This window comes from Haliotis rufescens, unplaced genomic scaffold (assembly GCF_023055435.1).
Source record: "Haliotis rufescens isolate VD_foot unplaced genomic scaffold, xgHalRufe1.0.p SCAF_14, whole genome shotgun sequence".
Taxonomy (NCBI): domain Eukaryota; kingdom Metazoa; phylum Mollusca; class Gastropoda; order Lepetellida; family Haliotidae; genus Haliotis; species Haliotis rufescens.
This window is the reverse complement of record NW_025963824.1, coordinates 14,182,187-14,207,122: the sequence shown is the minus strand read 5'-3', so window position 1 is coordinate 14,207,122 and position 24,936 is coordinate 14,182,187. Positions and strand designations below refer to the sequence as shown.

The 24,936-nt window shown below is 44.0% G+C and overlaps 1 protein-coding gene across 1 annotated transcript; it reads left to right on the top strand.

Moving 5' to 3' along the window:
• The first annotated feature begins 1,423 nt into the window (after window positions 1-1,423).
• Window positions 1,424-23,243, top strand: LOC124124422 (solute carrier family 23 member 1-like). The gene is made up of 10 exons (XM_048395520.1): window positions 1,424-1,653; window positions 8,441-8,523; window positions 9,804-9,934; window positions 12,273-12,454; window positions 13,204-13,342; window positions 14,590-14,746; window positions 18,121-18,374; window positions 18,790-19,063; window positions 20,021-20,116; window positions 22,800-23,243. The coding sequence occupies exons 2-10, from the start codon at window positions 8,448-8,450 to the stop codon at window positions 23,069-23,071; spliced, it is 1,581 nt and encodes a 526-aa protein (XP_048251477.1). The 5' UTR covers window positions 1,424-1,653; window positions 8,441-8,447; the 3' UTR covers window positions 23,072-23,243.
• Window positions 23,244-24,936: the final 1,693 nt, after the last annotated feature.

The window sequence follows — 24,936 nt, the reverse complement described above, 5'->3', positions numbered from 1 at the left end:
CTAGACCAGACTATCGACTGATTGACATCATGAGCATCGATATACGCAATTTGGATACGATGACATGCATCAACCAAGGCAGCGATCCCTCGTCCGACAAGCAGGAAAGTGAAAGTGAAAGTGAAAGTGAAAGTGAAAGTGGTGGAAGGGATGAGTCACCAGCTGTTGTAACCAGCCACATGAAAGATGTTGTGTGTCTTTCAGCAGATCGATGGTAGCTCAGAACACAGAAAACGTAGAGAATCAATACTATCTATTTTGGAGTTACAGTACTGTATTACCGATTGGCTGTAACGGTAAAGAATTACAAGTAAGGAATAACATAATTTGTATACACTCTTCAAAAAAGGAAACGCACAGGGAGATTTTTAGTAAATCGATTGACACCTCATAAAGTCGATATATTTGATTTAATATCATAGATACGGATATGAAATGTTGGGGCTTGATAGTCACATGTTGTCGTTGTACAAAGGCATTAAACTGTTCATTGTCATGTCACGGCTCTGCATCTCCTCGGCACTGACTGGATAAGTGTACGAATTCTGTCCTGCGGAGTTCTGCGGAATTCTGCTTGTAACGCGTTGACCAGTTGCGGTTGTGTCTGCGACGTGTTCTGACGCTGACGTACACGTCGATCGATCCCAGAGGTGTTCGATTTGGTTGTGATCTGGAGAGCTCGGCGACCAGGTTAAGTCGTTGATGTTGGCATCATGAAGGTAGTCTACCGTGACACGAGCTGTGTGCTTTTGAGCGTTGTCCTGTTGAAACAGCTCCCTCTGGCGGTCAATGATTCGAATAGGGTGAGGTTGAAGAATTTGATTCATGTAACGATTTGCTATTAAATTTCCCTAAACCACAACCAAGTCAGATCTCCTGGTGTAGGATATGGCGGTCACCCACACCATGACACTACCACCACCGAATTTGTCCAATTCACGTACACAATGTAGGGCAAAACGCTCATTTCGACGACGATAATCACGTTGTCTTCCGTCTCGCCGGTGAAGATGAAATCGTGATTCATCGCTTAACCACACTCGTCTCCAGTTTCTCAAATTCTAAGGCTCTAAGGTATGACACTAACGCAAGCGTCGCTGTCGATGGATCTGTTGCAAAACAGGGACGATAACTGGTCTTCTGGGTCGGATTCCAGTCTCGCGAAGATGGTTCCTGACAGTCTGGTCCGATATCCTCCTCAAACCACTGCGTGGTCTAGTGGATATAGAGCGTATATCCGAAGAGCGGAAGTCCTTGTTTTAGCCCCTAATACCGAGCGCCAGGCAGGGTAACGACAAGTAACATCTTTTAACGTCTTTTGGTATTACGATGCCGGGGATCGAACCCCGTATCTTCCGCTCTCCGGGCGGACGCTCTACCACTAGACCACGGAGGTCGGTCACATGATTAGGACACGGGGGAGAATAGGACACAGTGAAGTATATTGTTTCGTTTGATTAAAGATGCAAATGCGTTCACTATTTTCTATTCACAGCACACTTTCATCTGCGTTCCTTATTTTCTGATTGGGTGTTTCCTGACCGCTGATATAGTGGGCGCAGATCATGGCAGTCTTATTAGAACCCAACTCTTTTCTACCATAATATTTACATCAGGCGCCTGTACCCTGCTTCAGACAGCACTCGGTACCAGGTAAGTAGTAGCATGTATTTACTTTCACCCTTTGTCGTGTTTCGGGGGGAGAGAAGGGTTGGGGGATCTGTGGTTTCGGCTATCGTATCTAAGCTTAACGTAACAATTGGTTTAACGCATATGGTCCCCGACAAACACGAGGGCTGGTACAAAAGTTCCAAGCCTAACAAACAAAACCAACTATTGTGAACTTGTGTTTAATTTTATTTTTCAACATAATCTCTCTGCTTTTCAATACACCTCTCATATCGATAGTGAAGCTTTTAAATTCCAGTCACTCCATACACCGCACACCACACACACCACACCACTCAACACACAGCACAGCACCCACCAGACAACCAAACACAACCCAAACCACACCACACTACACTCCACACTCCGCACACCACACACAGCACACCACCCAAGACATAACACAACACCCACCATACAACCAAACACCACCGACACCACACCACACCACACTACACTCCACACTCCGCACACCACACACACCACACCACCCGAGACACAACACAACACCCATCACATAACCAAACACCATCGACAATTCACCACACAACACCACACCACGCCACACTACACTCCACACTCCACACTCCACACTCCACACACCACACACAGCACACCACTTAACACACAACACAACACCCACAAGACAACCAAACACAACCCACACCACACCACACTACACTCCACACTCCACACTCCGCACACACACCACACCACACCACACCACACCACACCACACCACACCACACCACACCACACCACACCACACCACACCACACCACACCACACCACACCACACCACACCACACCACTCCACACTACCCTCTACACTCCACACTCCACACTCAACATTCCACACTCCGCACACCACACTACCCTCTACACTCCACACTCCACACTCAACATTCCACACTCCGCACACCACACTACCCTCTACACTCCACACTCCACACTCCAAATTCCACACTCCGCACACCACACACAGCACACCACTTAACACACAACACAACACTTACCAGACAACCAAACACAACCGACACCACACCACACCACACTACACTCCACACTCCGCACTCCACACTCCACACTCCACACTCCACACTCTACACTCCACGTTCCGCACACCACACACAGCACACCACTCAACACGAACTACAAACAACACACCACATCACACCACACCACACTCCAAACACCAGACACACCTCACACCACACACCACACATCACACAACAGCCACCACCTTACACAACACACAACACACATTACACGCTGCACAGCACACACTCCACACTCCACACACCACACTGCACGCACTCCATACACAACAGTCTACATACCACACACTGTACACACAACACACCATACACCACATACCACAGACTTAACATGCCACGTACCACACACTACACCCACCCACCGTAAACCACAAACTACACAGCCCACACTGCACACAACACATTACACACCATACACTGCACACCATCCACTACACACTTGAAGCACCACACACCACACGCCGCACACCACACGCCCAACACTGCACACACCTCACACTCCACACCTCACACCAAATATCACACCCACCACCCACCACACCCACCACCCACTGAACACTCCACACCTCATATTAAAACATCACCCACAACACACAACCCATCACCCACAACACACCACGCACACTGCACACTCCAAACACCGCACACCACACACAGCAAACCACTCAACACACAACACAACACCTACCAAACACGAAACACCACCCACACCACACACTCCACACCACACACTCCACACCACACACCACACACAAAACACCACGTATTACACACCACCCACCACACACTCCACACACCAAACACCACACACTGCACACTGCACACACCACACACTCCTCACCACACACAAAACACAAAACACCACATATTACACACCTCCCACCACACACTCGACACACCAAACACCACACACTGCACAATGCACACACCACACCACACAGCACACACTTCACACTACACACCATACACAAGACACTGCACACCACATACCACACAGTGCACACCTCACACCAACCACCACAAACACTGCAAACTACACACAACACACACCACATACCACACACTACAGACTCTACACCATGCACCAAACACTCGACACACCACATACCGCACACCACAAACAGAACACAGCACACAGAACACAGCACACAGCACACACCACAAACCACACACTTGACACACCAAACTACACACACTGCCCACACTGCACACCACACACCGCACACCACAAACAGAACACAGCACACAGCACACACCACAAACCACACACTTGACACACCAAACTACACACACTGCCCACACTGCACACCACACACTGCACACTACACAATGTACACTACAGCAGCCACACTCCACACACTACAAACCCCATGCTCCACACACAAGAAATTCCATACTCCACACACCACATACCACCAGTGCCGTAGCCAGCCGGCTCACACAACCTACCACACACAACACACAACACACTACACACTACACATTCCACACACCACGCACTCCATACCACAAATCCGTTACCACACTCCCCGCACTCCACACGCTAGACACTACACCAACCACCCACCACACCCCCGATACCACACACACTAGACATTTCACACTCTACACACCACACACTACACACTACACACCATACACCATACACCACGCACTACACACTACACACTACACACACTACATGCTACACACGACACACTCACACACTCACAAACCACATACCACACACTACACACCAAACACTACACACCACACACCACTCACCACGCACTACACACTACACATGACACACTCACACACTACACATACCACACACCACACACTTCACACACCACACACAACACACTATACATCACACACTACATGCCACACAAACGATAATACACTCCACAATCCACATTCCAGACACCACACATTACCCGATATCACACGCCACACAACCACACACCAAAGAGCACACAACACACAACACACAACCTTAAACCACACACTACACATCTAACACTACATACCACATATTACACACCACCACCCACACCACCCACTCCACACTCAAAAAAGCACACACTACACACCACACACACTACACCTCACTTACTACAGACTACACACCACACAACCAGTCACCACCAACCATCCAGCAGACACTACACACCACCCAAATCCCACCACACCACACTCCATACACAACACACTCAACCACCACCACACATCACACACCACACACTACACGCAACACACTAAACATACTTCACGTCACTCACTCCAGATTACACACCACACAACCAGACACAACCCACCATCCAGCAGACACTACACAGCACCCACAACCCACCACACCACACTCCATACACAACACACTCCACCACCACACATCACACACCACACACTACACAAAACACACTAAACATACTTCACGTAACTCACTCCAGACTACACACCACACAACCAGACACTACCCACCACCAACAAGACACTACACACCACCCACAACCCACCACACCACACTCCATACACAACACACTAGACACTACGCAATTTGCACTACGCACTACACACTAGACACTACACACAACACACTACGCACTACGCACTAGACAATATACGCTATGCACTACACACTACGCACTACACACTACACACTACACACTACACACTACACACTACGTACTGGACACTACACACTAGATACTACACACTACGCACTACGCACTACGCACTACACACTACACACTACGCACTACGCTCTACGCACTACACACTACACACTACACACTACACACCACACACTACGCACTACACACTACGCACTACGCACTACGCACTAAACACTCTTCACGTCACTCGCTCCAGACTAAACACCACACAACCAGACACAACCTACCACATATTACACACCACACATAACACCTCATCCACCACACACTATATAATCCACTACACACTTTCAGACCAGACACCAGACACCAGACACCAGACACAACACACTACACACTACACACCACACACCACGCACTACGCACTACACACTACGCACTACACACTACACACTACGCACTACGCACTTTGCACTACACATTACACAATACACACTAAACACTAAACACTAAACACTACGCACTACACACTAGACAATACACACTACGGACTACACACTCCACACTACACACTACACACTACACACTACGCACTACGCACTACGCACTAGGCACTAGACACTAGACACTACATACTACACTCTACACACTACACACTACACACTACGCACTAGACACTACACACTACACACTACACACTACACACTACACACTACGCACTGGACACTACACACTAGACACTACACGCTACACACTACGCACTACACACTACATACTACGCACTACGCTCTACGCACTACGCACTACACTCTACGGACTAGACACTACACGCTACACACTACGCACTGGACACTACAGACTACAAACTACGCACTACACACTACATACTACGCACTACACACTACGCACTACATACTACACACAACACACTACGCACTACACACTACACACTACACACTACACACTACACACTACACACTACGCACTACACACTACATACTACGCACTACGCACTACACACTACATACTACACACTACACACTACGCACTACACACTACACACTACACACTACACACTACGCACTACACACTACATACTACGCACTACGCTCTACGCACTACACTCTACACACTACGCACTACACACTACATACTACACACTACACACTACGCACTACACACTACACACTACACACTACGCACTACACACTACATACTACGCACTACGCTCTACGCACTACACTCTACGCACTACGCACTACACACTAGATACTACACACTACACACTACACACTACGCACTACATACTACACACAACACACTACGCACTACATACTACACACAACACACTACATACTACACACAACACACTACGCACTACATACTACACACAACACACTACGGACTAGACACTACGCACTACACACTACATACTACGCACTACGCTCTACGCACTACACTCTACACACTACGCACTACACACTACATACTACACACTACACACTAGACACTACACACTACACACTACACACTACACACTACGCACTACACACTACATACTACGCACTACGCTCTACGCACTACGCTCTACGCACTACACTCTACACACTACGCACTACACACTACATACTACGCACTACGCTCTACGCACTACACTCTACACACTACGCACTACACACTACATACTACACACTACACACTACACACTACACACTACATACTACACACTACACACTACGCACTACATACTACATACTACGCACTACGCTCTACACACTACGCACTACACACTACATACTACGCACTACATACTACACACAACACACTACGGACTAGACACTACGCACTACACACTACATACTACGCACTACGCTCTACGCACTACACTCTACACACTACGCACTACACACTACATACTACACACTACACACTAGACACTACACACTACACTCTACACACAACACACTACGGACTAGACACTACGCACTACACACTACATACTACGCACTACGCTCTACGCACTACACTCTACACACTACGCACTACACACTACATACTACGCACTACACACGAGACACTACACACTACACTCTACACACTACGCACTACACATTACATACTACACACTACGCACTACATACTACACACTACACACTACACACAACACACTACGCTCTACACACTACGCACAACACACTACATACTACACACAACACACAACACACTACATACTACACACAACACACTACGCACTACATACTACACACAACACACTACGCACTACACACAACACACAACACACTACGCACTACATACTACACACAACACAGAACACACTGCATACTACACACAACACACTACGCACTACATACTACACACAACACACTACGCACTACATACTACACACAACACTCTACATACTACACACTACACACTACGCTCTACACACTACGCACAACACACTACATACTACACACAACACACAACACACTACATACTACACACAACACACTACGCACTACATACTACACACAACACACTACGGACTAGACACTACACACTACACACTACGGACTACATACTACACACAACACACTACGGACTAGACACTACACACTACACACTACGCACTACATACTACACACAACACACTACGGACTAGACACTACACACTACACACTACGCACTGGCCACTACACACTAGACACTACACGCTACACGCTACACGCTACACACTACACACTACACACCACGCACCACGCAACACGCACCGCATACCACTCACTACGCACTACGCACTACACACTACACACCACAAACCACGCACTCCACACTCCACACCCAGAGCCAACTCCGGGGTAACCTGGGCGTGTCATTCGACAAGGAAGATGGGTGTAGCTAATTTTCCTCGTGCCTGTTGCACAGCGAACTTCGCGCTAACACTATCACTCCAACGCTAACTGCCACTCTTTACCATAGCGCTGGCATCGCTGTGTGCACGGGCCCCAGGCTCAGAATATTTACAGGCCGCCTTGATACAGATGGAACATATCCATACCGAACAAAAGATTACTTGTGTCAATTGAGGGTGCCTCGTTGCAATAACTCTTTTCCCAGGCTGCCGATGATCCAGGGTCCGTCAGTTGCATTTCTACCTGCCCTGCTGACAGCCCAGAGAAGCAGGGAGTGGTCTTGTACAGGTGATTAAGCGAGCGGTTGTGTCGGAGTTGATGAGTGTGTGAGTGAGTGGATTAACGCCGCTTTGAACAGTATTCGAGTTATATGTCGGTGTGTCAACTTCATGTGGGAGGAAACCCCGAAGTGATGCAGGTCTCAGAGCAGGGGTATGGTGCTGGCAAACCTAGGAACCTCGAATCCATGATCCAAGGTTTCTGGCGTGCCCAAGGATGCAACTGTGCACAGCGAAATGCGGCGTCTTAGACGACTGGGACACCAGTGGTGAGTGAGTGAGTTAGCGAGTGTAAAGGTTAGTGGAGTGAGTACGTGACTGAGTCTGGTTGGGTGGTTAGTTTGGTGAGAGGATGGGTTAGTGGCTAGAAAGGCTTGATGAAATGGCAACGGAGGGAGAGTGGCCGGCGATATGTTACCTGTGTTCTCCAGGAGAGATCGCCACAGGGATCTTAGGGACAGTACAGTAACTTCCTGACTGATGCCCAGCAGGTTTCGAGTCATTGTCCTAACATGAAAAAGTCAACACTGTATCCGGGATTGCTAACAGTACCCGGGGATGACGAAGGGCCTACACTCACTGACGTGTGTATTTCAGGCTGATAAGTGCTCCTGTGACTGTCGTGAGTGAGTGATTGTGAGTGAGTGTGTGTCTGTCGTGTGAGTGAGTGAGTGAATGAATGAGTGAGTGAGTGAGTGAGTGAGTGAGTGAGTGAGTGAGTGAGTGAGCGAGTGTGTAGATGAGTTAGTGAATGAGTGTTTGGGTAGGTGAGTGGGTGAGTGTGTAGGTAGGGTGAGGAGTGAGTGAATTAATTTAAGTAGGTAGTTGGTGTGTGAGTGAGTGTGTTGGTGTGAAGGTTGTGTCGGGAGTGAGTCAGTGGAGGCGCTTGTAGATAGGTAGGTGAGTGTGTGTAAGAAGGGTGGGTGGGGTGGGGTGGGGTGGGGTGCGGTTAGTAGGTAGGTAGTGAGTGGGTGAGTGTTGGGTAGATGTGTGAGTGGTGGGTAGGTAGGTAAGTGAGTGTTGGTATTTTCAGCAGGCGATTGGATGGGTGAGTGGTGGGTGAGTGGTGGGTCGGTAGGTGTGTCGGTAAGTAGGGGAGAGCGTGAGTGAGTGTGCGGGTGTGTAGATAATGTGGGATGTTGCTTTTGTGAGTGAATGGTTGAGAGAGAGAAAGTGAGTGAGTGAGTGGGCGGATGGATGAGTGAGTGAAGGAGGGATTGTGGAGAGATAGAGTGCTTCTATGTGGGGGAGTTTGTATGGGTGGGTGGCTGATTCTCTCTTTCTTTCCAGATAGCAGCACAGACTACAACAGCACATACTACAACATCACCAACGATGCTAACCACACCACCTCAACCCCAGATACTGTTCCAATGGACGACTTGCCGACCTGTTTGAGTCCCGAAGACAAACTGAGAGAAGTATGTGTATCGAAGTTTCGTACAATGATTGTCATTGGTATACAGAAGGTGTTTAACGGTGAAAGAATACTGATCCTATTTATTATAACGCCGCTCTCAGTATCTGTGCTGTGCCATGTCAGCTTAATGTGGGAAAAAAGCCCAAAGTGATGCAGATCTTGGCGTTTACCACTTTGGTGAAAACCACCAGAACGGATGGTGACGACAAACCGAGTAACATAATTTGAGCGAACATCGATTTCGAACCCACGTTTAATTTCTGGCACGCATTAGAGGTGGGGTGGGGTGGATCGAGGTGGGGTGGGGTGGGGTGGGGTGGGATGGGGTGGGATGAGGTGGGGTGGGGTGGGGTGGGGTGGGGTCAGGTGAGGTGAGGTGAGGTGGGGTGGGGTGGGGTGGGGTGAGGTGGGGTGGGCTGGATCGAGGTGGGGTGGGGTGAGGGTGAGGTAGCGACGAGTATGCGTGTGTGTGTTTGTGTTGCTGTTTATACTAGTCCGAGTAATGCAGAGTTAATAGTGCTAGCCCACCGAGATACCTTGCCGTAGTTTAACACGAATTCTTCATTCAGACACAGTCTACTGACTCCAAGCAGACCAGTCCTTGTTTTAGCCCCTTAATGCCAAGCGCCAGACAGGGTAACAAGTAATATTTAAACCTCTTTTGCTATGACGCGGCCTGGGATCGAACCCCGACCTTCCGCTCTCAGATCAGACAATCTACTTCTAGACCACGGGGGCGGTCTCAAATAGCTTGGATCTATAACGTGATTTCGTATACTCACACTTCCATAATTCACCTCCCTAATGCGTGAGTGAGTAAATTGGGTTAAACGCCGCTTGTAACAGTATTCTAGTTACATGTATACTCTAAGAAAAAAGAAACGCACAGGTAGATTTGTAAGAAATTTATTGTACCTAATAAAGTCAACATATTTAACTTAATATCATAGATACAAATTTGAAATGTTGGAGCTCGATAGGCACATGTTGCCGTTGTACACTGGTATTGAAAACTGTTCATTGTCATGTCACATAAGGCCACAAGATTGCGCTGAACTCACTATCTCGTGTGGCCGCTCCGGGCAGCAATCGAGGCTCTGCATCTCCTCGGCACTGACTGGATAAGTGTACGAATTCTGTCCTGCGAAATTGTGCGCAATTCTGCGCAGTTCTGCTTGTAACGCGTTGGCCAGTTGTGGTAGTGTCTGCGGCGTGTTCTGACGTTGACGTACACGTCGATCGAGTTCATCCCACAGGTGTTCGATTTGGGTTGTGATCTGGAGATCGCGACGGCAAGGGCATGGCGTTGATGTTGGCATTATGAAGGTAGTCTTCCATGACACGAGCTGTGTGCTTTGGAGCGTTGTCCTGTTGAAACAGCTCCCTCTGACGGTCAATGATTCCATCTCGCCGGTTGAAGAAATCGTGATTCATCGCTTAACCACACTCGTCTCTAGTTTCTGAAATTCCAAAGCTGTAAGGTATGGCACCAACGCAAGCGTTGCTTTCGATGGATCTGTTGCAAAGCAGGGACGATAACTGGTATTCTGGGTCGGATTCCAGCCTCGCGAAGTCGGTTCCTGACAGTCTGGTCCGATATCCTCCTCAAACCAGGTATGCGTCCTGCAGTCTCCGTAGCTGTGGCATTACAATGACGTAGGTGGAACAGTCGAATGTAGCGATCCTGTGCAGGGATGGTAACTCTTGGTCGGTCTGCAGTGGAATTGAACTGTGTGTATCGGTCCCAAAGGCGGCAAATGGCGTGCAACAGAAGACTGCGATTCCCCCATTTGGATACGTCCTGTGGTATTACGTCTCGGCAATTTCGAACTTGTAAAATGTTGACAATTGAATTGCAAATCGACAATGGCTGCGTTTTGACGCACCGTTTGTCGAATATCAGGCCACCAACATTTTCTAATAACATATATCTAATTCATATACCGGATTTTTTGTGTAGTCAGGTTCAACGAAGTACATATTACCTGTGCGTTTCTTTTTTTGAAGAGTGTATAACACGTCGAGTCTGTGGAAGGGATGCAAGTCTTAGATATTTACCACTTTTGTGAAATCCACAAGCAGACATGCTGACAAACCAATAAACATAATAGGGTATTAAGTACACACGAGTTCTGCAACCACACGTCTGCTGAACATTTTACGAAGCTTTATCAAAAGGGCGTTGAGAATGCAGTGTGTGTGAGCTGGGTTTGAAAGCCTCGCGAGATTATGATAATGCGTAGAAATAATAGTGATAACGGTGAATGCGATATGATGATGATGATGATGATAATGATGATGATGATGATGACGGTGCTTAATAAAAGTTGTACTTTCAGATATCTGGAAGTTTAATGGCTGCTTCGTCTGTTGAGATCCTCATTGGCGGGACAGGACTTGTAGGGCTTCTAATGAAGTTTGTAGGACCAGTTACAGTGGCCCCTACCATTGCTCTGGTAGGACTGAGTGTGTACAAGGTGCTCATTGCCTACTCACGGTCGTCATGGGAACTATCCTTACTGTGAGTACATACTTCTATGATATGGTGGATTGTACGATTCCGACTATATCATGAGCATGTGTTCATGAATCACTATCAAATATAGATGACACCAGGTGTTCGGAAAAGCTATTCCAAAAAGCTTGTGTGTGATAGAGTTTGGCCTAACGCCGCTTTTAGTGAATATTCCAGCAATATCATGGCGGTGGACAACCTGCTTTATACATTGAACCCTGTGAGGAATCGAACATGCCTGCAAATCAGTTGACACTTGATACTTAGTGAATGAGTTGGAACATTAATTCAGTTGTATCGCTGAGTGTCTAGTTGATGTGTGAGGAAGGCCTGAAGTGATTCTGATCTGTATACCTGTATCATGATAAAGGTGAATATGAGAAAACACACGCACGCACGCACGCACGCACGCACGCACGCACGCACATTTGACGTGAACCAGAATCACAGAAAAAAGAGTCCAAAAACATTACCATCGAATAACAATTTCTTCTTGTTTCATTTCAAGGTACATTGAGACATGGGTGTATGCTATATTGTACCCGGCAGTTTATCATACATTACAAAGGAACAATGTTTATATATGTAAGTTACAGAAACAAATGCGGATATAATCTCATGTAATTTACACATAATATCTAAGATTCATCACCGTAGAACGTTATACTCAGAACAACCGCAACAACACAAATCTAAACATGTGCAGCTTATTTGAATGCAGAACATAACAAATTGTTTAAATGTTTTTTCACCAGAGGTGTTGTGCTTGTCGTGCTGTTTGCGTTGTACCTTGGCCATATCGCCGTGCCCTTCCCCACACAGAGCGCATGTAGCGCCCAACACAGGAGGAGAAAGAGCAAGACTCATGGCGTGCTAATCTTTCAGCTACTTCCGGTACGTGGAAACAATCATGCGATTAACAGTAAACATTTATTCATTAGTCAATTTCAAATGTTGTTATTAGTGAGTGAATGTCGTTAACGCTGACTCAGCAGTATTCCAGCTATGTCCAAGCAGCCTGTCAATAATGGACTGAAAGCAATGACACACATGTTAAGTCTGTACTCAAAAGAACTGTGAAAAGTGTGAAACCAACAAACAACACAATTTCCGAACAACCATTACAATGGCAGTACACAACAGAGTGGTGGCACAATTTTCAATGACAGTAAATAATGTAATGGCAGTGGTCAGTATCAAACTTCCAAAATGGGCTAGGCAGGGATTCCGGGGTGATCTTAACACTTTTGGTCTTGATGTATTCTCAAATGGAAATAAACAACCTAACAAGCTACTGGAAATTTCTACACAGTGCCCTCATCAGTCTAGCGGCACTGGAACATTCCAGATGTTTCTATAACATACTATCACTGTCCGAGGTATACCGGACCGGAAGTTTACATATCACACTAGCATCTAAATATAGTAACTTCCTGACGACTGATTACTGTCTTAACATTATGCAATGAGGGTCTACCGAATCTTAACAGAAACACAGTTACAATCTTTGTAAACAATAAAATACACTGCCACATAGCACACAATCTGAAAACCCCAACAAGCATGAGATACTGGGTACTTATACTGAACCGGAACCCGCATGGGTATTAAAACAAATAACCATCATGAAAAATGCTTGCAAAATACAAGATCGATAAGGTTTCAACTGTTGTTGTGACTGCTGTTGTAACTGTTGTTGTGACTGTTGTTGTGACTGTTGTTAGGGCTGTGTTTGTGACTGTTGTTGTAAATGTTGTTGTGACCGTTGTGGTAACTGTTGAGAAGTTGTTGTTACTGTTGTTGTAACTGTTGTTGTGACTGTTGTAACTGTTGTTGTGACTGTTGTGACTGTTGGTGTAACTGTTGTTGTGACTGTTGTTGTGACTGTTGTTAGGGCTGTGTTTGTGACTGTTGTTGTAACTGTTGTTGTGACTGTTGTAACTGTTGTTGTGACTGTTGTGACTGTTGTTGTAACTGTTGTTGTGACTGTTGTTGTGACTGTTGTTAGGGCTGTGTTTGTGACTGTTGTTGTAAATGTTGTTGTGACCGTTGTAGTAACTGTTGAGAAGTTGTTGTTACTGTTGTTGTAACTGTTGTTGTGACTGTTGTAGCTGTTGTTGTAACTGTTGTTGTAACATCAGGTCCTCCTCAGCATCCTCGTAGTGTGGGCCGTATCTGGAATCCTAACACACGCAAACGTGTTCCCTACAGACCCCGCCAATCCAAGGTTCAGGGCCAGGACAGATGCCAAATCCACGATGTTACATCGCACGCCTTGGTTTTACGTCCCCCACCCAGGTAAATAACACTATTAAAGATTGTTTGTTTGTGGTTTAACGCCTCATTATTCCAGCTTTATGACAGCAACCTGTAAATAATCGAGTCTGAACCTGACAAATCAATGATCGATATTGTGAGCAACGACCCACGCTGTCTGGGTACGATGACACATAATCAAGCAAGTCACCGAGTCTCACCAACAGATCCATGTGGTCACCTCTTACGACCTGCATTGGAAGCTGGGGATCTATTCTAACCCAGGATCCCTACGGGGTTGTTAAAGATAGTAGTTGAGTCTTGCTAACTGGCTGGAATAATAAACGTGACCCGAATACCTCACAACGGAAGTCTCTCTCTGCAGCAAGACATCTTGATTTAAGAGTGAGTGAGTATGGTTTTACACTGCTTTTAGCAATATTCCAGCAATATCACGATGGGGGACACCAGAAGTGGGCTTCATACATTATACCCAAGTCGTGAATCGAACCCGGGTATTCGGCGTGACGAGCGAACGCTTTAACCACTAGGCTACCCGACCGACCCCTTGATTTTAGAAAGAATCGCGCGAAACAATGAAGTTATAACGTCAATATGTCCATTTTTTATTTCGCAAAACTTACAGTCATGCCGTTGGCTAAATTTATCGGTACCCAGATATGGAAGAGTTGTGGGTGAATTAATACGGTTGTGATTGGCTGAACATAAATTACGTTATGTGATTCACTTGGAAGTCACGATGGCACTACTTTAGATTCATTCACAAATGCACAACCAGCTTAACACTGAACTAGGGGCTAAATGGTGTTTAGATTTCAAATAAAAGGTTGATTTAGGAGATAAACCCACTGTGTTTTAAATTTGATGTGATCCCACTGTAGTCCCAAATGTAAAAATAAGAGGCATCTACTCTACAGTGGGACTACATCAAATTTCAAAACACAGTAGGTTTATCTCCATTCTACCATGACAGCAACAACGCTTTGAAAACGGAGCTCTCTTGCAATGCGTAACAAAACAGGGTACAAAGGTCCACAATCTTAGGACATTCCGAAAAGTGACCACAGGTAGTAATATGTCTAACAAATATGAAGAAGGTCCATCATTAAATTACCCATAGTCTTGAGAAGTTCAAATTAAGTGTTCAACACACATAGTTTTTCAAAAAGAAGTTGACAAATAACCCACCAAACTTAGTCCAAAGATAGATGTTTTAATTCTATCGCAACCTGCTCTGCACAATTTGGACTCGGCAAGTCATTTCTTGGAAATCAACGAGAGAATTCATTTTTTGGAAACCGAGTATGCCATTTCCATTGTAGGGGTGACAGGTTGTAGAAATAGTTTTAAAAATGCTAAACGAATATATTTCTCAAAAAAACTTTATGATATAACTTTCTACCATTTATTTTACGTTGGTAAGATTTATCAGGTAGTTAGCAATTGCCTCAGAAAATAATAAAAAATATCACAATAAAAGCCTCTCCACCTCGAACTTGGATGTGGCAGCACCTGACCTACATCACGGTTACTCACACCTCACAGCTGTCAATGGCTGTCAGTGTTGTGTTTACATTTTGTGCCTCATACAAGTTACACCAGCAAGATGGCAACCCCGAACTATGATGTGGTTCAACATTAACCTGTAAATTTACTTGGAATGAGCCTGCTGGTACAATGCGATTGCCAATGGAACTGAGTAGGACTGTACAGCTGCTTTTTAGGCTGCAGAAGAGCCGGCTATTTTGACACGAGAAATCTGCATGGATTCAAAGTCTGTGTGTGAAAGAAATGAGACATTTGTGAAATTGTGGTTCGTGTATGATTTTCATAAATGTGCGTGTCCTGAAATAAATTTCATCAATTTTGATAAGCTGTGATGTTGGGGGAAATTGTTTTCGTGGCCTTTTCGAAGGGACAAGTGCTTTCTGATGGACTTTTAAGTCTCCTCCTGCCAAATCTTTACGGTGGTGCTTGACGGAGATGACAATGACTATCGATCACAAAAAAATGGTTTCATGAATAAAGTTTCTCCAAACACAACAATTATATTGTTATATTTTACTTTCATTGTCGGTTGCTGCAATGATGAAATTGCCTCTTCCGAGTCTGTTCGTCATCTAACTTGTCCCTAACAGTTTCGTAAACATTTAATTTGTATGCAAAATTTATGCCTTCGTAGAGTATTGTAATCTCATTATCGAAGCAGTCAGGGTTACGGCCTAGAACATCATGCCGTCGCCAAAAACATCCGATAACAAACTACCGTACTTCCTCTATTAGAGGCTAGGCAGTCTATTATTTTCGCGAGAGCTGTTGACCCGGCATGTTTTAGAGACCTGGCTTGTATTAGAGACCCAGTATAGAATAGAGGAAATATTGATACGTTTTACAGTTTCAATGGGTGATCAATTGGCAGCCATTTTTTATTAATCGATATGTAGGCTATCGATGTATTCATGCGCACGTTTTTTTGTGTGAAAAGGAGTAATATATAATTAAGGGGTTTCCGTAGCCAAATGGAAACCTCTTTTTTAACCAGTCAGAATCAAGCATTCTTCAATGTCATGGTAGAATTATTATTGAGCTATGATTGTATATGAATAACAGGCAGTGTCTTTGTATTGAACGTCAGTACTTACAAACAAAAAGTCGTTTTGCTGGTCTCTGTCCAAAGTTTGCTAAGTAGACAATGCTTTAACTGACCAATGTTTTTTTTTCAAACTTTTCACAGAAATTTCCGCATTAGGTTCATATGCCTATAAAACGTAGAAATGTATTTGACAGAAGAGAGCAATTGACATGCCTTTGCGTGTGTTTGTGACAGATGTGGCCAGTTGGGGAGATACTCTGACTATTTGATAGTGATTCTGAACACTTTGCATACGATATGGTCGCAATCGTACGGTGGACGGTGATGAAGGAAAGATTTTTATTGCTTCTATTCACGGTATATGTAGCTTGAACCATACACTAATGTTAGTCCTAACTGCACTAGGTGAACCTTAAATCCACAGGCTCTTTGTCAAAGCAATCCTATTGCTGCATCCGATTACAATCCTTTTTTGGGCTGCCAATCCGATTTCAAATGATGTAAGGGAGAAGCTATTTGACATTCGGGGTGGGGTGGTGGTTGTTTCTAATAAATAATATTCAAGCTCCTGTATTTTTTCTGAAATATAATTACATATGCCTCACATTTTTAGGGAAAAGGATAATTTGCCCCTTTCTTGCAGACCATATTAAAGTATCCCAAGAATACAGTACGTTATTTTTGTTTATTTAATTCAGTAAGAATTGAGCTTACTTTCAACTTTGGTTTTGCCAGGTGAATTTCAACAAGTTGATGTACATATATGTTTATTGTACACCACTTATGTCTTCAACTGTTTCAGGACAGTTTGGAAAGCCATCGTTCAACATAGGACTGTTTATAGGATTTATAGCAGCGTTCCTTGCCTCAATTATTGAGTCTGTAGGGGACTACTTTGCTACGGCCAAAGCGTGTGAAGTCACCACTCCACCGAAACACGCCATCAACAGGGGGATATTTGTAGAAGGGCTTGGGGGACTACTTTCTGGAGCGGTGGGATTTGGCCTCTCAACAACTTCGTACACACCCAACATTGCTGCAATGACTCTGACTAAAGTATGTTCACATACTCAAAAGAGATATTTTCACTGGATATAAACAAGTTGCAAGTGATTTCTTGACATTTGATTGGCTGACCATTAGGTCACCCTACAAACGGGCTACTGATTTTTGATTGGTAGATAGTAGAATGAGCAGGCTTTGTTGTATTATTGCACTAAACGACGTAGCTGATTTTGTATTGTTGTCTACAGCCTTATTAAATAAGTAGTATGTGAACTTGTCATTGTTGACGTATTTATTTATAAGAATTGACTTAAATATGATTTTGCGTTTCTGGAGTCGTAAATGCATAAACCGGTATGTACACCATTGTGATCCTGCATTGTGGACCTGCATTTAACATGACCGATTTTAAATGGTAAAAATTAGCTAAATACTTTGATTGATTCGTACCATGCCACTGTTGCAGACAGCTCACCGCTACATCATGTACAGTGCCGGTGCCATTATGCTGGTGCTGTCGGTCGTGGGGAAGGTCGGTGCTGCAATAGCGACAATACCGGACCCAGCTCTTGTCGGTTCTATGGTAGCAGTATGTGGCATGATGGTCACTCTCGGACTCTCTTCGTTACAGTACGTCAATATGAACTCTTCCAGGAACCTCCTCATCGTTGGGATGGCTCTGTTCATTGGCATATTTTTGCCAGAGTGGTTAGAGAGACACCCTGAGGACCTCGAAACAGGTTTGTCTCTAGTACTAATGATCACCGGCTTTTCGTACACACCTCTGTGGGTGAGAATTTAGATAACTGATAGCAAACATATGAGTGAGATCGAATTTCAGGTCCGTGGTTGGCTACTCCATGGCGATGACCTGAGGTATACTTTCCTGATTGTAATCAACTGATACGTTTCTCGTGCTTCAGTCTGATTTTAGTGTGTTTCACATATATTCTGTGATCTTATCTAGACTTTGCTTGATCATCGCTGCCCTGACAATCCACAGATATGGTAGACCTCCTTTTGTGGAGGGTCACACTACGTGTGAGTTGTTAGCAGTCAACCGGATGATGTCACCCATGACCGTTGTGTTATGTTTTAATGCGCCAGTGCGATCACGAGAATACAATAAAATGGTTCAAATTAAGGGTGTGTAAGAACCAGATTACTGCATATTTTCCGATGAGTGTGTTTTAATTATGAGATCTGATGCCGTTACATTAAGCGTTGTTTATTCAAAATGTAAAAAGAGAAAAGGTTTATCTCCATTCTACAATGACTAACATGCGTTTATTAAAAAGGATTCTTTTTCGTGATCACGTATTCAGCGCAGTGATGCGGTCGGAAGTGGTCATCGCTCATTAACCACTTTAAATGTAGTCAAATCTACCAATCAAATAAGATCATCAATCAACGTCACGCTAGCATAAGGGACCAACGATTACACCCCACATTCCGAGTTTATCACGTAGTCGTCCCCTTAACAGCTTTTACACAATTCACTGGACATGTGCTCACCCACGGATATATATAAATCCCAACAGCATTAACCTCGGCAGCCTTTTCTTGTCTAAAGGGGACAGAAGGTTAGCTAGTGGTTAAACGTTCGCTCGTCATGCCGAAAACCCGAGTTCGATTCCCCACATATATATGAAGCCCATTTCTGGTGTGCACCGATGCTGGATATGATTCACTTTCAGGGGTCAAGGACCTTGATAAAATTCTGCAGCTTATTCTTGGAACTCCAATGCTTCTTGGTGGCCTCATCGCCATCTTCCTGGATAATACCGCGAAAGGTAAACATTATCACCAATCGAGGACTGTCGATTACCACACAACGCCTCTGAAAAGGGACATATTCTGTGACATGCATATGATATATGCAAGAAATATACATGTTTTCACCCAGAACATCTCCATTAATTTCCTCAATATCTGTAAAAAGATAATAGAGTAGTGACCAACTCTTAAAAAGAGGCTTATTTAGGGAGTAACCCCTCCCCACAGTTGAACAAAGCACAACCACATTTTTCTTCACAAGATGTCATTTATGCATTAGAAAATGATGGTTGTGATGATTACTTTTGTTGGCAGACATGTTTTTTTATTCTATTGGGCGTAACAGCAAAAGAGCCGTGAACATCATATGAATTGATCAATGAAATCCAGTAAGAATGGTTAACATGTCCTGCCCTACCGGTAACACCTGTCACTCACAAAATTTTCAAAAACGTAATCGTAATGGAAAAGAGAGAAAATCAAGTAACACAATAATGCATTGATTGCTTTTCGTGGAAACTAAAAACCGACATATTCATTTTGAATTACGTCTGCTGTGTACACCCGCAGAAGTGTGTTTGGAACGCAGTATGGCTACATAGCCACAATATTGTTTTTATGCCATGAGTAAAGATATTTCTCATTAACATCTTGGTCATATGTATTTGTTGTTACTTTTGACAGTCTAGTCATACCGAACTGTACGCGTTTTGTGGTTTAAGTGACGTCCTCTTATGAAGAATCATGTATGTAATTACAAATATAATCATACAGTACACTCCTTGGGTATTCATAAATATTCTGATATATGTCAGATTATGAGGTTAAGGTACATTTATGTCGTCTTTGAATGACATTTAAAAGTGATACACATAAAGAAGAGAATTAATGGATGTTGACTTCTTTATTATGAGGAACACAGCATTTCGGAGTATATGCTTACTCCTTCATCAGGTGAAGTAATGCTATGAGGCCCAGAACATATATATGTACCTGTAAAAACAACAAAAGTAATAAGATAACAAAGGTAGAAACTAAGCAAGGGAAGCCAACAGATAATTGGCGCTGATTTAATGGCGGATTTCAGGTCTAGTTTGTTGACAGAGGTCTGATGTTCTTTGAGTCTAGTATTGAGGGATCTGAGGGTTTCTCCAATGTGTTGGTGGCCACAGTTGCAGGGGATCTGGTATTACATCCTCTGGGGTTGGGATTTGTGCTGATTGTGCCTCTGCCATTGGCTCGGAGACTGTTAACTGTTCCATTTGTCCATTGCTAATCACCTATCAGCGCCAATTAACTGTTGGATTCCCTTGTGAAGTTTCCACCTTTATTATCTTATTACTTTGTTGTTCTTACAGGAAAATGTACATGTTCTCTGCTCCATAGAGAAAGTACTCCCAGCTTTACTCCGAACCGGTTTGTTCCTCATAAATAAAGAAGTTGACGACCATAAATTCTTTTCCCTATGTACCTCAATGTGTCCTGAGTCCACAGTATCATCTGATTGTCAATTTTGAGGGGGAGCAGCTATTTTGATCTTATTGTGCACATGTTTTCTTTGTTTCTTCGTATATTCTATAGGGCTTAACCAAGCATACCCAGAACCAGTAATGTATGTGCATTTGTAGCCATTTTAATTCTAACTATGTATTAATTTAGAACTTGACCTTGAAAATGACTGACCTTCAAATGTACCTCCTAGGTGGTTTAAATAATCATTGATTTTAGCCAAACCTTCAATTATATCCTACATAGAAAAGGTATTTGCAAATGGTGATATGTATTTGTTGTATAATTCTATTATTAATGAAATTAGCAATGGGAATGCACATTTTGACAAAATGGGGGTGGGATGGGGTGGGGTGGGGTAACATATTACCAATTTTTAAAAAAATCATAAAAGCTATGTGGAATATGAACACTGCCGTCTCCTCATAAGACGTGTCGGCTCATTTTGAGATATCAAATGGCTGGGTTGATAAAACTAATAATTCATTACAGTTCATTTTCCAATAATTGGAAAATGAAAAAATAGAAACATTTACCATATTTTGGCTTATTTTTACTAATAACTCAATTTGTGAGAAGCTATAATTAAAATAATGATAATAATAATAATTCAAGTCTACTATGTGTTAACTATCACACAAATGATAAAAATAAGGAATCAATGCATACATTACCTTTTAAGGGGACTTTATTTGATTTTCTTAATTTTTACAAAATCTAAGCGTATTTTGACCCCAAAACAGTGTCTGCCACCAAAACATTTGACCACAAGCATCATTTTCTAGTCCGTTGGATACAAAAACATAAGGAAAATCTTTAGTTTTCTTTGTTCTACTATTGGAAGGGGTATGTCTGCAGTTTGAGGGTCTGGCCACTACTCTGTAACAAGTTCACTAATTATATGGGGAAAAGTAATTTGTACTGAGGTTATTCACAAAAGAAATGTTAGATGTTCTGAAAATAATGTGATGTCGACCAAAAATACTTGTTTGGCTAAAGTGACTTGATGGAAACTTATTTCTTGTGTCTTGCGGTTTTCTCGACCTTCTCCCACAAGATGAGCTAAGTGAGGCATTACAATCACACGCGAGGGTTGCCTCGTGAATGTACTGCCTCCATGTTCTCTGTGTGGCTGCTTTTTAGAATAGAGATGTGAATATAAAACCCCTTTTTCAACTACACCTTTTACAGGATCACGGAAAGACCGAGGCATTGATGCTTGGCAGAATCTCCTGGGGACTGACGCCACCAACACCAGCATCACACAGAAGCCCGTGGAGACGTCATCAAACAATACGTATGGATGGTTCTGGCAAGGTCGACTGTATCAGTACCTGCCCTGCTGTTCACGGCTCCCCTTCATGCCTCCGGGGACAGGGTTAGATCGTACCCTCACGTCACCATCCCAGCCAGGTGGGACGCCGGATAATGTCAGATCACTCTTGGGAAACTCTAGTGTGTAGTTCCTCTTCGGGCCGCATCATTTTGATTAATCATTTTCAACCCCCATCGTTGGGATGTTGTATTTGCCGGATAATTAACCAAGGGCCGGTAGCTCTGACCAGCCATTCCAAAATCGATGTACATGCTGCACATGACGCACGATGGCTGTCGTGTCTGTGCAGGTAGTGTGTTGGGGGGGGGGGGGGAAACTGTGAGGTCTTTGTTGTGGACGTGCCGAGGGCTCTTTAGATACCATTTTATTTTTCATGAATCGCCGCGAAAATGCATTAATGTTCGCAAAAAGGTGTAAAAGAGCCACGTCGTTGCGTCATATTAGACCAAAACAATAATGCATTATAATGTATTAATACCATGAATGGTCTTCTTCAGTGACCAATGACGTTTGTGTAATTATTTCATTTATTCCACGCATGTTTGCAGAATACGTGTATAATGACTTTCTGTTTACCTTAATTTCCACTTATGTACTTTTTATCTGACCTGGACGCATTTTGTTATCTATTTTTCAATGCAATAAAATATTACCAACAGATGTGTTTTCTGTTTTCCAACGTTAACGAAATATGTCATATCCTGAGAACATTTTTACCTTTTTGTTGTTGTACATAAACGTCTCTCATAAATTCATTAATAGGAATTGTCAACGCTGGGGAATAATCAGTCTCGCTTATCTGCCGAAACAGATTCCACTGGGGGTAAAGGGCAAAACAGTGGTGAAAGTTGTATGAATGGATCACTGGAAATCAGTGATGACACCAGGTGTTCGTGAAAAGGGTAATCATGTCCTGCTCTATAGTCGCACCCGCCACTCACAAATGAATGAAATAGAAAGTGTTGTTTGCTGTCTAACACAGGACAGCTGAAGGGAATTTTCTGGTTTGTTGTTTCTACTCTATAAGGTGTGATTAAGCTCTGTGTTAAATTAATTAGATTAGTAGCACAAAGAACCCTTTTCTTAGCGTTACGACTTACGTTCGCCTTCGTGAAATAATGGGAGTTACAATCATTTATGCTTTGTGCATCTGGACCTAGGACACAATCATTGAGCATCGGACACCCATTCTACACTGCACCCGCAGCGACGAAACACGCACGGGGTACCTGAAACATTTCTGCTATCTGGAATACTCAGTGTTAAATGCATGATTCGGTATGCTCCTTGGAATCAGTACGTTGACTGTTCGTATGTCGGTCACAGGAAGAGTGAGTGAGTCTTCGAGTGGGTTGGAGGGAGAGAGGCTGGGCGCGTGGTTGGGCCTCAGTTAGCTAGTGTGTGATTGAGTGTTTTATCGCCGCCTTGAACAACAGTATATCAGTCCTTTATTTTGGCTTGAAGAAAACCCTAAGTGATGAAGTTTTAGAAATCTTACCACGTAGGTGAAACCAACGAGCATGGGTATGGTGCTGAGAAACCTAAAACTATAATCAAGACGGATCTGAGATTCGAACCTACGATCAATGAGTGAGTGAGTTGGGTTTAACGCCGCTTTTAACAGTATTCCAATTTTATCGCGGCGTGTCAGCTTAATGTGGGAGGAAAGCCCGAAGTGATGCAGGTCTAAGACGTTTACCACTTCAGTGAAACCAACGAGCACGGGTAACGTGCTGACAAACCTAGAAACATAATTGGGGCGAACCGGGATTCGAACCCACAATCATAGGTTTCTGGCGTGCCAAAGGGACGCAACTCTGCACAGCGAATCGCGGCGCCTAAGACAACTGGGCCACCCGTGTCCCCCTACGATCAATGGTTTCTGGTACGTCATTGCGACACGGTGTCCCTGATCACACAAAGACAAATCAGGTTTTAAAACGAACATGGAAGTGAACAGTTTATATTTTTTAATATTTTCATGTCATTTCC

Excerpts from the sequence above, each read along its gene's own strand:
- LOC124124422 (XM_048395520.1), top strand. The coding sequence starts at position 8,448 with ATGATCCAGGGTCCGTCAGTTGCATTTCTACCTGCCCTGCTGACAGCC. Across the intron at positions 8,524-9,803 it reads CAGGGAGTGGTCTTGTACAG|ATAGCAGCACAGACTACAAC; the intron begins GTGATTAAGCGA and ends CTTTCTTTCCAG. Across the intron at positions 14,747-18,120 it reads GTTTTACGTCCCCCACCCAG|GACAGTTTGGAAAGCCATCG; the intron begins GTAAATAACACT and ends CAACTGTTTCAG.